This window comes from Asterias amurensis, chromosome 3 (genome assembly GCF_032118995.1).
Source record: "Asterias amurensis chromosome 3, ASM3211899v1".
NCBI lineage: Eukaryota > Metazoa > Echinodermata > Asteroidea > Forcipulatida > Asteriidae > Asterias > Asterias amurensis.
This window is the reverse complement of record NC_092650.1, coordinates 2,337,218-2,350,530: the sequence shown is the minus strand read 5'-3', so window position 1 is coordinate 2,350,530 and position 13,313 is coordinate 2,337,218. Positions and strand designations below refer to the sequence as shown.

At 41.0% G+C, this 13,313-nt stretch overlaps 1 protein-coding gene across 2 annotated transcripts; it reads left to right on the top strand.

Annotated features, from left to right (window-relative positions):
* Window positions 1-1,161: 1,161 nt before the first annotated feature.
* LOC139934859 (zinc finger protein 236-like) lies at window positions 1,162-13,269 on the top strand. 2 transcript variants are annotated; one of them, XM_071929271.1, is made up of 8 exons: window positions 1,162-1,301; window positions 2,560-2,903; window positions 3,674-3,810; window positions 4,201-4,334; window positions 4,988-9,315; window positions 10,210-10,456; window positions 11,542-11,676; window positions 12,396-13,269. In XM_071929271.1, the coding sequence occupies exons 1-8, from the start codon at window positions 1,250-1,252 to the stop codon at window positions 12,560-12,562; spliced, it is 5,544 nt and encodes a 1,847-aa protein (XP_071785372.1). In that variant the 5' UTR covers window positions 1,162-1,249; the 3' UTR covers window positions 12,563-13,269. The 2 variants fall into 2 exon arrangements, with proteins under 2 accessions (XP_071785372.1, XP_071785373.1); XM_071929272.1 differs by lacking the exon at window positions 1,162-1,301 and adding an exon at window positions 1,627-1,766.
* The last annotated feature ends 44 nt before the right edge of the window (window positions 13,270-13,313 follow it).

The following is a 13,313-nucleotide window of genomic DNA, read 5'->3' as shown; positions in this document are numbered from 1 at the left end:
TTTGTCCTATAAATTTTAATCCTCTATTTGGTTTATACACGTGGTTTTAACGTGCGTGAATTACTGTACAAACCATTATGCAGTGCATGTGCGCTTGCGCGTCAACATATTGTTGCTCAACTTCATTTCCTGCACTCTGAATGGCCAATCGATTTCATTGAGCTGCGTGCTTTGTATTGTTTATGAATGGGATGATAGTACCGCCCAAAAGAATTTGTCAACGTGTGAATTTGATGCTAGGTTCAGGCAAAAACTAGCATATAAATACAAACTACATCACCATGTCACACTGAATCGAGAAGTGGTCAAATCTCAAAACAATTCGTAAAATATAACAAATAAAGTAAACAAAACAAATCCCAATTAAATAATTATGAGAAAAACAAGAAACTTGTATTTTTAAAACAATTAAAAGATATGTAAATCAATTTTACAACAGATCAAATGAAACAAATAGATAATCAATTAAATAAAATTAAATTGATGAAGTGATGAAATTCCATCTAGTCATTGTGTTCACTGAAGTGAAAGTTGTTTATAAGTATAATTCAGTGTTCAAAGTGTTCTTTAGTACGGTAATATTGTATCTTGTACTGTTTGTTGAAATCTTGGCCGAATAAATAATAATAATAATAATAAAATTTCGGCAATTTGTCTGTTTGAAAATAATGTAACAGTGTGGTCAGAGGCTTGTATTTCAATTTGTCTCATTTGTTACAGCAGAGCACAGACGACGTTCAATTACGTACATATACCACGCCATAGACCAATGACTTCAAGTCCAATATCCAGTGTGTTGCCCGCGCAAATGAATGACTGGTGGTATTGCCAAAAAAAGATGCAAAAGTCAGTAATTTTAGTTTTTTTTTTTTTTTTGAGAAACCATCCAAGGTCTGACCAAAACTGTTAATAATTCGTCTAGGTTTGTTTCCCTAAAATCGCAGTTCGGATATTTCAAATCCCGGAATTACCCTATCTTTTATTCGATTCACTTGTTTCCAGTCAACAAAACAAAGAACAGCAAACAAATTATAAAAACAATTAGGGCCTAACCAACACTAAAATAGTTTCAAAAACTCAGCTAAGCAGCAAGCCCCCCCCCCCCCCAAAAAAAAAAAAAAAAAAACATTAGTACATCCGGGATATTTACAGGAACAACGTCATGATCCGTCCGTGCAAAAAAAGCAGCAGCCGTTTGACTACCGCCATTATTTGTGAGAGTGTTTGCTTTTGAAAAAAACACTTCGAAATGCCTCGTCCTAGGGGTCCTAAACCTAGAGTCCGTCAAGAAACGCAGGAGGGTAAGTCAATTAAATATCAAAGCTGAAACAGTACGGATAAAATAGCGATAAACGAGTGTTTAAAATGGGATAGTTTTGACAAATCTAGGCCCTTGCAGCGATGTAGTTCCTTATTTTTGTTTGAGGACAACATGTACAGCGTGTCTACTTCATATTGTGCATGTACATCCATTAGAATTTTTTTATTATACATTACGGAATTTACAGCAAACGACGAGTATCTTTGCGGAACGATACGCACTCTTTACGTTCAATCACGATTTTTTGAGATATTCTTGCGACGGTGAGATGTCCAAAAGTTGATGTTGGATGCTTCGCCGATTGCAGTCGACATTTCATTTCTCAATTTCGTTATAAATTGTGCGGTTTCAAGTCGAAAATAAACCTTGTTAAATTGAGATTTTGTGAAATCTTGGAATGAAGTTGTCGTTGTTCAAGATGGCGGTTATTGCTGGTTTGCATAGAGTATGTATGCAGTTTATTAAGAAGTTTTTTATTTTCTGCTGCAGCCGCCGCCGTATGATGATGATGATGCGGTGTGTTTGGCAACATTGAAATGCGTTGAATCACTCTGTTTTATTACCCATGTATCTCCTCATGTGCGTGGTAATGACATGTACTGTTTATTAAAATTAAAAATTTCAAACTTTTTCTTTTGTCTGAAAAATCTGACTGCTGCATGCAGTGGATGTTCAATGTTAAACAAAACCATAGCCTTACATTAACAGTTGACATGAATAGTCACTACAGTGTGATCTCATGATGAGGATGAGTCATTAATTTTTTATTTTAATATAAAAACAGAAGCTAAAGTCCTACCTAAACTAATTGTAATTAATATAATAATAAGTTAAGCAAAATGTTCTGATTTTAATAGTAACTAGTACGTAGGCCCTAGTATTTGTTTATCATTTTTTATGTATGTTTTATTGTTATTGTTAATTTTGTTTTTTAATTGCATTCCTAACTCACAGTTTGTGATTGAGTGCATGTTTTGTTTTTGCATGTTCTTTTTTTAACCACATGTTTTTAATTTTAGTTTTTTAACTCAAATTAAAGTATAATAAAAAATAAAATAAAAAAATAAAAAAAATGCAACTGTTGTTTAAAGGAAATGGTCTTTAAAAATTGGCTTTTGAAAAACCATGACAAAGTGAACAACTTTCGGATCAGAATCAATGTTTTTTGTCAGTCAAGTAAACAATACATGTGGTCTAATTTTCACCAATAATCAAATCAAACTTATTTTCAATTTTAGGAGGAGAGGTCGATGAGAACATTGCACCTAAAAGTCCCAGTGCTGGTCCCTACCAGTGCGGGGTACCAACTTGCTCCCAGGAATTCAACAGATGGAATCAACTCAAGCGACATGAGCGTAACCATGAAAGCGACAAACCACATCGTTGTGATAAATGCACAGCATCGTTCAACTTGGAGTATAACTTGATGTTGCATAAATCGACGCATACTACAGAGAAACCACAGTGTCCCGACTGCCATAAAACCTTCTCGCGTATAGCGAGTCTTAAAGCGCATATTATGCTCCACGAGAAAGAAGAGAATCTAATGTGTGCAGAGTGTGGGGACGAGTTTAGCCTTCAGGTAAGACTATAGCTTTAAACTGAAAGAAAAAGTTAATGATCAGAGAGTGCTTGCATTTATAAAAAGCAAACTTAAATTTACATTTCATGCCAAAAATTACACTGAAGCCACCCAGGTCAAAATTCCAGTTGAACCTAGTTAACTGGGGTCAACTTGTTCAACTGGATAGTGATCAAACTCGTCCATTTTCCATATTAACCAACTGGTTTGGACTAGGTTTAACTGTGTTCAACTAGGTTGAAATTATAAACCAGTTGGTCTCTGTCCATTTTCCATATTAGACCAACTGGTTTTAACTGTGTTTAACTAGTTTATCAACTGGTTTCAACTAGTTCCAGTTAAACCCAGTTTAACTAGGTTCAACTGGAATTTCGACCTGGGCACGGAGGCCATGGCCTTCTTTGCCCCTTCAAATTTCCCCATAGGCTACTTTAAAGTCTTCAATGGAAGTGCCCTCTTGCAAAATGAAAGTCGCCTTGCCCTTTTAAGTTTGAAATTCCAGGCCTGCATTTTCCTCATAGAAATGCTCTGAGGAAAATTGTTTTTCCCCTTTAAGAGCAAAGTTCAAGGCCTACAAGTGAAAAAGCTGACAATCTAGTGAACGAACTGACAAAACTACCAACCAGGCCTACCAGTGAAAAAGCTGACAATCTAGTGAATGAACTGACAAAACTACCTACTCCCGCTGGCCAGTGATAAAAACATTTGAGCAAACCCTGTATTGATTATTGTGTTCTTTAACTTGATTTTATTTTGACTTGGTTTGACAGAGCCAGCTTGATAAACATCTATCTGAGCATAGGGAAGAAGCCGCTGGATCCGCTGTCTACCCCTGTAAGTTATGCACAAGGGAGTTCAACATGGGCTACCTCCTTAAAGAACATATGAAGACACACCAGAAGACAAGGTATGGAAATAAAGAATCTTGACATTTAACAGGGATGTGATTTCTCTTTTTTTTTTTCTTTTTTTTTTACATTTCTCTCTTTTTTTTAACACTTAAAGCCATCCTGTTTTCGCGCGTTTCGCAGTAGTCTGCACTACATGGTAAGGACCATTTTAAATGGACCGAGCTGAAGGTGGGGGTCTTCTACAGTGGCCAGCCACAAACCAAGGCCATTTACCAGGCAGTGAAGACCAGGGCCCAATTTCATAGAAATGCTTTTAATTAAGCAGAACATATTGCTTAATAGCAACTGTCTGCTAAGCAGAAAGGAGAAGGATGCCTGTCGGAAATTGTACACGTGACATGGTAGTCAATGACAATTTTCCTTTTCCTTGTTTGTTGATTAAACAGGACCAAGGTTACTGGTGATCAGTTGCCAGTGAAACGTAGTTTGGATCGTAGTCTGTTCAGGCAAGAATGTGAATTCTGTTTCAAGACGTTCAAGAAACCGAGCCAGCTAGTCCGTCATATGCGCATCCATACAGGTATTAAATCTAAAACAATTTTCTCTTTAATCAGGAAAGCATACCTGCTAAAGTTTTATAAAAGATCTTTATTTACTATCTAAAAGGTTAAATTCTGTATTGCATGATACTGGAAATAGTACATTTGTTTTGTAAAAATGACAAAATAAGAAACAAGTAGATGAATGCAGTCCTTATAGAGAGCTATCGTCTGTTACAACTATGTCATTGAGTCACAATGAATAAAGAAAAGTCTATGTAAAAAGTGTAACCCAGATTAAGAGTGAAAGGTGACTTCTACAAATGAGGGGGTTTCCTTACTTATGGCTACATATTGTTGTTAGATTAGATTAATTCCTCATTTGGCAGATCCAAGTTCATACAAATGGAGAGCCACATGCTCTTGTTGACCATACCTCTGAACTTCACAAAAGAATAGTGTATGAATGTGATGAAGCAAAATGTAGGACAAAAATATAAAGATTTTTAAATAAAAATGAAGATCTTACTGGTTCTTAAGTGGTATGAGAAAGGTCTTTAAGCTCACAGATTATTGACTGATCAAGGTCAATATTTTGTGTTAAGGCTCATAAAATAAGGTGTAGTCTTAAATGTCTTTCTTGTTAAAATCAGAGTTGAAATTTTCTTTTGAATGTTTGATTTTCCCCCTTCAGGAGAGCGGCCCTTCCAGTGTGACGTTTGCAATAAGGCATTCAACCAGAAAGGCTCCTTGCAAATCCACATGACGAAACACACCGGCGATAAACCGCATAAATGCGACTTCTGTCCGTCTGTTTTCTCTCAAAAGGGCAATCTACGTGCGCATATAGCTCGCGTCCACGAAGTCAATAAGGAGGTTGCTATGTATCCCTGTGAGTCATGCACCTGTTCGTATCGTAAACTCGGAAGTCTCAACGCTCATATAACTCGCGTACATGGAGGATTAGTTAGCAGTGAGGATAAAGAAGAAGAGGCACCTACGACAACCTTGGGGACGGGAACAGCAACTCTACAGCTTGACGGCACTATGTTGTCATCGAGTATGGTCAGTGACGTCATCCAGCAGCTGCTTGAAATCTCTGAGCATTCGGAGGAGCACTCCTACGCCCATCAACAGATCCAACAGCTGGCTATGGGAGCAACTTGTAACATCAATTCTGATATCTTACAGCAAGCTCTTGAGAATTCTGGACTTTCAAACGATAAACAGCCCGGTCAGGAGGGAACGACGGATTCACCCGCGATAGCCAACCGTGCAGCAGTAGCGGAACTACTTCAAAAGCAGAAGAGTCTGCGCTTAAGATGTGGGAGGCTCCATTCGTGTAAATATTGTAGTAAGACCTTTAAGAAACCCAGCGATCTTGCGAGGCATATAAGGATCCATACAAGAGAGAGACCTTTCAAGTGTACTCAGTGTTTCCGTAGTTTCACAGTCAAGAGCACAATGACGGCGCATCTAAAAACACACACAGGCGTGAAAGAGTACAAATGCCACGTCTGCAACAAATTGTTCTCCACGCACGGAAGTTTAAAAGTTCATCTTCGTTTGCATACCGGAGCCAAACCGTTTGAATGCCCTCACTGCGATAAGAAGTTCCGTACGACCGGACATCGCAAGACGCACATATCCTCCCATTTCAAAGAGAATTCTCTTCGGAGATTAAAACCAAACCGACAGCGACCTACTAAACCTCCCAGACCAGAGATAGAGCTGCCCGATGTTCAGCTTCAGGAACCCATACTGATTACAGACACTGGTCTTATTCAACAGCTCCCAAGAAACAGTGCAATGTATAACAACGAATACATTGGTAATACTATCCACCATGGAGTCAGTAGTATTGATCGACCATACAAATGCGGCTACTGCGCTAAGAGCTTCAAGAAGTCTAGTCATTTAAAACAGCATGTCCGCTCGCACACCGGAGAGAAACCATTTAGATGTCTTCAATGCGGCAAGTCGTTTGTGTCAACTGGCGTCTTGAAGTCACACAGTCGCACCCATTCTGGGATTAAATCATACAAGTGTTTGATTTGTACCACTACCTTCACGACCAACGGCAGCCTGAAGCGTCATATGTCTACTCACAGCGAGGTCCGGCCATTTATGTGTCCTTATTGTCAGAAGACATTCAAGACGTCTGTTAATTGTAAGAAGCACATGAAGACACATCGACGTGAGTTAGGTCTGCAAGCTCTTGAGCAGGTGTCGTCAGCTGAAGGTTCGGGACAGAGTGGGGATAATCAACAGGCACAGATACAACCTCAACCTACGTCTCAGCAGAGTATTGTAGACCAACTGGCTGCTGTTAGCGCCGCCCAGAACCAAGCATCATTACTGGGCCAGCTGAACAACCAGACTCACGAGGTTCTGAGACAAGCTAATCTGGAATCCGGAGAGGCTAACCTAGCCTCGCAAGCCCTTGCACAGAATACACTCACCCAGTCCAATCTGGATGCCCTAGCAGCGCATGATACTCTCACTCATGCAACGATTAATGGTCAGACGTTCATGCTTACACAACAACTGGCCACCTTGGCCAATAGTCACCACTCAGGATTGACCCAAGAACAACAGATAAGTCTACAGACTCAGCAGATTCAGCAGCAGTTGGAGGCCATTACTGGCCAATCAGGAATATTCCAGCCGACTGTTATAAATGTAAGTCAACCGGAACAACCGCCTCCACAGACGGTGAACCAACGGATGCGAATGCTGCGTGCAGGAATGGAGGATGTGAAGCGGACATACAGATGTGGTTATTGTAATAAAGCATTCAAGAAATCTAGCCATTTGAAGCAGCATATACGATCCCACACGGGTGAGAAACCTTACGCCTGTATTCAGTGCGGGCGGTCGTTTGTATCATCTGGGGTGCTGAAGTCTCATCAGAGGACACACACTGGAATCAAAGCCTACAACTGTGACGTTTGTAACACGACTTTCACAACGAATGGATCTCTCACCAGACATATGACCATCCACAGTGATGTCCGTCCGTACGACTGCTCAAACTGCGGGGAATCCTTCCGAACAGCTATTCACCTGAAACGCCATGTCAGGTCTGTCCATGAGGAAGCTGAGCGCGGGCAGGGTGTCGACGGGCGCCGACCGAGGAATGTGGTGGTCTTCACTGAGGAACAGACCAAGGAACTGAGCAAGAGTTTACCTCCTCGTAACGCCAGTGTTTCTGAGAAGGTCCTCATTCAAGAAGTCTTGGAGAAAGATCGCATCAGTGAGATTCAGGACAAGAACGAGCTCTTGGAGAAGGGACCGAAGTTTGCGCATAAATGTGAGCATTGTCCTAAGAGTTTCAAGAAGCCCAGTGATCTGGTGAGACACATTCGTACTCACACTGGCGAGAGACCTTTCAAATGCGACGAATGCTGCAAAACCTTCACTGTCAAATCGACCCTTGATTGCCACATGCGAACGCATCGGGGAGGAAAGAGTGTAACGTGTCATATCTGTAACACCGTCTTCGCTACAAAGGGGAGTCTTAAAGTCCACATGCGTCTTCATACAGGCTCAAGACCGTTCAAGTGCCCACACTGTGACGAACGTTTCAGGACATCGGGATCGAGGAAGATGCATATTATGGCCCACTTCAAACCTATCCAGACCAAGAGAGTAAGCAAGACTGTTCAAAGATCTGCAACAACGAACGCCATTCAGCAATACAATATAGCCGACAGCAGTAACGCAGTCGTTAATACCGGTATAGAAGAGACTGAACCAATGATACAACAGCAGCAACAGGCGTTTGTGAGCCAGCCTCAAGTGCTGCCAATAACAGTAGCCGGCAATGAAGCTCTGTCATTTGGAGATAACGCAATCGGAGCTACGGTCCTACAGGGGTTAGAAGGTCTGCAACTGCAGCTCACCGCCACGAATCTCGGTCAGAGTCTACAACTTCATGGAATCGATCAGAGCATCACTGTTCAGATCGATCCGAGTCTACTCCAACAACTCCAACACGGAAGCTTGAACCCCATCATGCTACAGACCGGAGACTTGAATCTGGGGCAGATAGGATTGCAGTTGCCCCAGGGCGATCAGGTAATGGGAACAGCTGCCCCTGAACAAACTCTCCCTCAGTCCGTCTTCTCACAAGGAACTGATCCACAGCAGTCTAACCTTCTCGTGCGTATAGACTCTAATCTCCTACAGCAGGTTGATAACCCACCCATAGTGAGTGATACAAATGAAGCTACATCAGTAACCCTGGACCCTGCATTGATTACTCCTACCCAACCACAGGATCTGCCCATCCTAACCACGGCTCTCAGTTCAAACTCAATGCAACCTTCAACGTCCAGTATCCTGATGACCCCAACTATGTCAAGTGTATCGATACCTCAAGCTCTAAATCTCAGCACTGTGACCAGCGTAGCGGGAGCTTTACCTGAAGACCTGTCGCAACCTGTCCAACAGATGACAACTCAGAAGCAACCTCAGACTAGTCTAGCGACATTGGATCACACGTCAGCCCCGATCACCTCAATGGTAACTACTCAACAACCCTCGGTCATCAACTCTCAGACCGATCCGATTATTAATGAGATGTTGCAGAGTGTACAGGACAAGAGAACGATCAACCTCGGCGATTCAACTCTCGCCAATAACCCAGCTGTGGATCAACAAACATTTCAACTAACCCTCGGCGGGGAGACGCTGAATCTCTCACAGAACCTAGTGTTACAGTCCGGAATGGGAGGCATGACAGGTGCGTCCAATCAAACGTTGAACCAAGCTTTAGAGGCAACGGCAACAGCTCTGAATCAAGCATTAGGAGTAACGGCAACCTCAAACCCAAATACTGTCGATGTCTTAAAAGTCAACATTTATCAAGAGCCGGATCAGGATGCAGCCGGTAAAGCGATGACATCGGACGGTGGTGTAGGACTTTCTGCCCAGTCCAAACAAGCTACTCTATCCGTTGCCGAGGCAGCTGCATCTATTGGTTCCCTCTACACATGCTCAGCTGAAAATTGCACACAGGTGAGAAACAGTCTTTGGAATTGATCACTTTTGCAAGTTTTAAACATTTTGCATAGACCCCTTGCATATGATGTCCCACAGGCCTGTATGCTTCGTTTTTGAAAGGGCAAGGGCACCAAGGTATTTGACAAGAGGCATGGAGGCAATTGCCTCCGTTGCCTCCGTGAAGTATCAGCCCTGGAGTGGATTTCACAAAGGTAGTCCTAACTTAGGACTAGTCCTAGGCAATGCTAAGAGATAGGACTGGTTCTAAGTTAGGACCAGTAACTCATCCTAACTTAGGACTGGTCCTATCTCTTTGCATTGCCTAGGACTAGTCCCAAGTTAGGACTACCTTTGTGAAATCCACCCCTGGTCACACTCTCAAAAAGTGCCCTCACTGAGGCCAAAGGAGACAAATCTTTGGTCGATAGATGTTCTTTGTAAATACAAATGTGCGCGTGAGTGACCTCGGGTCCCTTTTTGCAAGAGGTCTATTCCTGTGATTTCTTGGTTTTTTTTTAGGTGTATAATTTTGGGGGTTTGTTTTGGAAAAGGTGTTGAGCACAGATAAACAGACTTAAACACTGGCGTAAGAAAAGCGTGAAAATTGACTGAGTTAAATCCCGATTGTTTTTTTTTTTCAGACACTTTTGGTTTCATATTAACTAAGAGGAGAGTAACTTTTTTGGTTTTTGCAGTAATCTTTTCGTTTCGAAAAAAAATTGATAGGCTGACAGTTATAACCCTAGCAGAGTCTTTCTCGAACGCTAAACAACCAAATTCTTCTTATGATTATTATTGTTGATCAACATTTATATAGCACCTCTCCCATCCCAAGGATTCACATTACATTTAAAAAATAAATATTTTTTAGAAAATTAAATTTTACTTCTAAACTGTTTCTTTGTTCAGGTGTTCACCTCCATGAACCATCTCCGCACACATCAGAGTGATGCCCATGGTGACCTTCGACCCTTTGTCTGCTCCATCTGCAACAAGGCCTTCAAACGCCAGAGCCACCTTAAGGAACATGAAGCAACCCACCTGCCTAAAGCTTCAGCACAAAGAGGGTCTCGGGTTCACGCTCTCAAATGCGACACATGTGGGAAGGCATTCAATAAACAGAGTCAGCTGGATCGGCATGTTAGAATACACACAGGTAATTAATAATAATAATATCAAAGTCTTATATATAGAGCACGCATCTACCAAACAAGGTACTCAAGGCGCTGAGTATATTATACAAACTTTCAGAAAGATTGCTGTGGTGAGTTCTGAGACCCATTTATGTAGCACCTTAGAAGGACATATCAGATTATAATAAAGTACATTCAATATCATCATGATGTCGGGCCTGGAATTTCATCTTTGAACATGTTGAAAGGGCAAGGCCATTTTCATTTTGCTAAGGGCACTTCCATTGAATGAAAGATCTTCATCTTTGGACATGTTGAAAGGGCAATTCCATTGAAAGATCTTAAAGTCGATGGGAAACTTTGTACATGTGTACATGTAGGTCAGCCCCCGTGTACTCCATACAAATCTTTCTACTTTGTCTTGCATCATCCATATAATTCCAAAGTAAAATAAAATTTAAAGGCAGTGGACACTATTGGTAAGACCTTTCTTGGTAACGAGTAATGGGGAGAGGTTGATAGTATACAACTTTGTGAGAAACGGCTCCCTCTGAAGTGATGTAGTTTTTGAGAAAGAAATAATTTTCCACGAATTTGATTTTGAGACCTCAGAATTAGATTTTGAGGTCTCAAAATCAAGCATCTGAAAGCACACAACTTTGTGTGACAAGGGTGTTTTTTTCTTTCATAGTTATCTTGCAACTTCGACGACCAATAATTGAGCGGTCGATATACACCAAACGAGAAGACTGGTCTTTGACAAATACCAATAGTGTCCAGTGTCTCTAAGGAAAGGCCCAATTAGTAACAAACAAAAAGATTGAAACCAGGCCTTGAATAATTTCGTTCTTGAAGGGGCACAGCATTTTTCCCTCTGGTAAGGGACACTTCAATGAGGAAATCCTAAATTTGTATTGGAACCTTGCACAGGACATCAGCAAAATCACAGGGCACCACGGCAATTGCTGTGGGCGCCGTTGGCTATTTCGAGGCATGGCATGTAAAACGGATTAAGAATGCTGTGGGTGCCGTTGGCTGTTTCGAGGCCTGTAAAACAGATTAAGAATTTAAAACGAGAGTAATCTAATGAATTTTTGTTTTGATGTAGGCGAGAGACCATTCCAATGTCCTCAATGTGGCAAAGGTTTCAATCAGAAGAACAGTCTGCAGATGCACATGATGAGACACACTGGAGAGAAACCACATCATTGTCCATTCTGTAATATGGCATTCACACAGAAAGGTACGTACAATCTCTCAATGCTACTCTAAGCCTAGCCCTGGCAGCCTTTCTCTTTAATTTTTTCTTTTCTGCGTACACAAAAGAGGAAGAATATAATAAATAGCGCACGTATCAACCAACAAGGTACTCAAGGCGCTTAGTATATATACATTTATATAGAAAGATAAGTTATTGAAGTGATGAATTCTAAAACCCAATAAGTTAGCACCTTATAAGGGTTTACAAGGTGCTACGGGGCATACAGCAGCCACAGCCAGGAACACTGAGGCAAACCCAGGTTTTGATAAGTGCACTGGGTTCTTTCGCATGCGATACACAGCACATGGGACCAGCGGCTTGAGGTCCAATCCGAAGGACGAAGCAATGTTTAAGTGTCTTGCTTAAGGACACAGGTGTCACGCCTGGGGGATTCGAACCCACACTCTGCTGATCAGAAACACAAAGCCTAGCCCTGACGTCCTTTCTCCTTTTTTTCTGTTTGGTGTACATCACAGAGGAAGAGTTCTGTGTAGGGCTACCCTAAGCCATGTCCACCTCACATATCCTCATAGCACTTGCAATGAGCTGGTCTTGTTTGAGGATTAATGTGTTAAAAATAGTATGCATTTGGCATGAGCAAATGCAAATACTATTTTAAACACAAATCTTCACCAGATCAGAAAGGACGCACTATCTTTCTTGTTTTTTATAACACATTGTTTCTGATGTTCTTGTTTCAGGTAATTTACGAGTACACATGATCCGCACTCACAACGCCAGCGCTCAGGATACTGTACTTGAAGATCCATCTGAGATGACAGAAGTCATAGGGAATGTTTCATCGGGAGATACGAGCAACCAAGAACCTATGGATCTAGTTAATATGGTTCCAAACTTCTTCAGCTAGTAATGGACTGAATAAGGAATAAGTAACCAATGAATTCATTTTTGGTTTTTTAAACTTTTTTAGTGAATAACCGACTAAATAAGGCATGAGCAACCAAGAAACCATGGATCTAGTTAGTATGGTTCCAAACTTCTTCGTTGAATAAGGGACTGAATAAGGAATAAGTAACAAATGGATCTAGCTAATTATGGTTTTAAACTTTTTCAATGAGCAATGGACTGAATAAGGAATAAGTAACCAAGAACCAATGGATCTAGTTGGTTCCAAACTTTTTCAATGAGTGACAGACTGAATAAGGAATAGGTAGCACACAACCAATGGATCTATGGTCCCAAACTTCTTCACTCAGCAATGGACTAAAAAAAGGAATAAGTAGCCATAAACCAATGGATCTATGATTCCAAACTTCACTAGGCTTCACAGGCTTTTGTGATAACTAATAAAAGCAGTTGTATTATAATTTGGTGGTAATTATGAATGAACAAGACTATCATATTACATGTTGATGTGAAACTTGCAACACAGTTGAAATGGTTTAAAGTCACCTGGAAGTGGTATTTTTTCAAAATAAAGCTTTTGTCACTAATATGTGTTTTGATGAGTGGACTGGAATAAACAGTTAACTAAGGTTTTAAAAAATCAGTTCTTATGTTATTTACAAATTTAAGAGTAGACCCCGACCCGAGAGGGCGCTGTTCGTGACGTCAATCGAGGCAGACTTTGCCTGTAATGCGTAGAGTAAACACAATTG